At 41.2% G+C, this 2,306-nt stretch overlaps 1 protein-coding gene across 1 annotated transcript in view; it reads right to left on the bottom strand.

The window, feature by feature from the left end:
• Nucleotides 1-1,780, bottom strand: part of LOC108624721 (protein CASC1) — a 6,580-nt gene extending 4,800 nt beyond the window's left edge. The window contains exons 1-5 of the mRNA XM_026813327.1: nucleotides 1,538-1,780; nucleotides 1,260-1,455; nucleotides 717-936; nucleotides 465-651; nucleotides 230-407 (exon numbers count right to left, since the gene is read on the bottom strand). Coding sequence (XP_026669128.1) covers nucleotides 230-407; nucleotides 465-651; nucleotides 717-793 — 442 coding nt within the window. The 5' untranslated portion in view covers nucleotides 794-936; nucleotides 1,260-1,455; nucleotides 1,538-1,780. The remainder of the gene's footprint in view (nucleotides 1-229; nucleotides 408-464; nucleotides 652-716; nucleotides 937-1,259; nucleotides 1,456-1,537) is intronic.
• Nucleotides 1,781-2,306: the final 526 nt, after the last annotated feature.

The following is a 2,306-nucleotide window of genomic DNA, read 5'->3' as shown; positions in this document are numbered from 1 at the left end:
AATAATAATAATAATAATAATAATAATAATAATAATAATAATAATAACAACAGCAACAATAAGATAAGAAAAACCTTGAATTTCATGATAGTAGACCGCGGATTTGTATGCAAAATGAACCGTTTACGATAGCAAATGACGTATTATAGTTCAAATGTTACAGTTTGTTCCGATTAGTTTAATATTAATATCTTCCTCATTTCGTCATAAATGAAACCCGCTATCTAACGATTATCGTCGATGCTGTAATATTTTATGAAAATTACGTGAGTCACTATGCGGCATTTTTCTTCCATGCCATTCATAGTGGCCTCTTCATTCTTCGTCGACCAGAGGTACAGAAACGTGTTCATGTCCGACAACGATCCAGGATCAGGGAGACCATCGCAAGTCATGTACCGGTCCCACTGCAAATCGTTTTATGTATCGAACGTGCTTGAAATTCATTTTGTTAAAATACCGACGTTCTCTTGCGCTTCGAAATTCAACGCGTCCTCCGTGTACGCCGCCCAATGCCGAGAAAGAACGTCCCTAGTTTCCTGCAACTGTTTCGCTCGAACCGTTGCCTCCTCGGCGTCCATTTCTGCACCTTGCATATCGTTGAATTGTTCCAATCGGATCTCTTCTTGCATGTCCCTCAACATCTTCGTCCTATTGGAACAACAATGGGGAGTAACGAGAATCGAGAAAACAAGTTATTTAGTTATCCACTTTACTTGATGTCTATAGATTCTGGGTCGGCGTCGTCAGTTTCCGGCGACGGTTTGCGCCCCTTAGGGGGTGGCTCCGGCATGGCTGCGGCTCTCTCCTTGGCCAACGCTATTTTCGCGCTCTACGTCAATCGAGATCTTTTCATTTTCCTGTCCTTACGAACGCCCTCTAACGATCTCCGACAGAGGTAAGTGAAATAACCTGCCATTCTCGCCACTTGTCCACCTGAAATTTGAGGGAACGTCGTAGAATGAACGTTTTAATGAATAATTCATATTTATTCTTCTAAAATCCGATACACTCGATTCTCCATCGATGCCTGAACAAGTTTCGTATACTTTGAAATTTGTACTCAGGTTTGTAGCTTCAATAACTTTATACATAAGCACACTGTACTGTATGTAGGTCAAACATCCTCGGAATGCATGAATAACAATTGAGTGTTGCAATTAGCGACACGAGAAGGTTTAATCAATTTTTCCACTTTCATTATCAGAACTTGTTAATTCGTGTCTAGGTCGGCATGAATAACGAGCGTTGGTTCTTACCAAAGATAAAATACGGTGAGGTGCAACGATGGATCTCGTCTGCTGTTTCCTCGCGCGCCTCTCACGTTCACCTTCCTCTTCTGTCTCGTATTCTTCATACAATATTTCCTCGGACTTCCTGGAAATCGCCAATGAAACTCGAGGCTCCTCTTCGTCTTCGAGATCGTCATCCGGCACGCCTTTGTCCTCCGATTCTCTGCGAAAACGAAATCTCGTTTCAAACGAATTCCTCTTATGTCTTCCTCGGTCCTCCGTCACGATTCTTCACGGTTCGAGACCTTTTCGTAGTGTCTGTTTGCGAGAAACTGTCCGTCTGAACTGAACCACTCGTGTGAGTTGATTTTTCTTGAGCCTCGCTCTGTCTAGGACTTGAGCGGATCGACGAGCTTCTCTCAGTTTGACTCGATGCGTCCATATTACCAGCGAAAAGGTCTCACAAAACGCGAACGATAGCGACCGGTCGAAAGATGCGCAACCATTACCGAAACAAATCACTGGCTAATTAATTATTCTGTACAAACATTTCACATTACATCGGTGTATGTATGTACAGAACGCAATATAGCAGGTGAATCAAGGGGCGCGGTAGCGGCCCGAAGGCAAGTTTGAGGCCCGTCAGGGGGCAGCATTGCCGTCGGGCACCGCGTACCTTATTTTTACACGTAAATTCGACATTTTGAATTTCTTTCGTGAATATTAATTGTTTCCTCTGTACTTTCTTAATGCTTTAATGTCACAATACACTTTTTTTAGACTACTTTACAATGTGTAAGAAGTCTTTTTTAAAAAGATGTCCTTAATGCAGAGATATTTTTCAGAAGTCACTAGATGGTCCGATATCAAAATCTTTTCGTCTCCCCTATTTCTTTTTACCATGAAGTTAGCTCAATACCAACTTATAAAATTTTAATACTTCATACGCTTTTCAATTAATGAACGATTCAATGTGGTCAACTTCATACAATAAAATGATAATACCGGTGTATGTGACACATGTGCGATATGATATAAAATAATAATAATTGATAAAAACGGTGTATGTGGCAC

The sequence above is a fragment of the Ceratina calcarata genome, unplaced genomic scaffold (genome assembly GCF_001652005.2).
Source record: "Ceratina calcarata isolate Rehan_Ccalc_2016 unplaced genomic scaffold, ASM165200v1 scaffold328.2, whole genome shotgun sequence".
Taxonomy (NCBI): Eukaryota; Metazoa; Arthropoda; class Insecta; order Hymenoptera; family Apidae; genus Ceratina; species Ceratina calcarata.
Note: the sequence above shows the minus strand (reverse complement) of the source record. Positions and strands in the feature narration are given on the sequence as shown.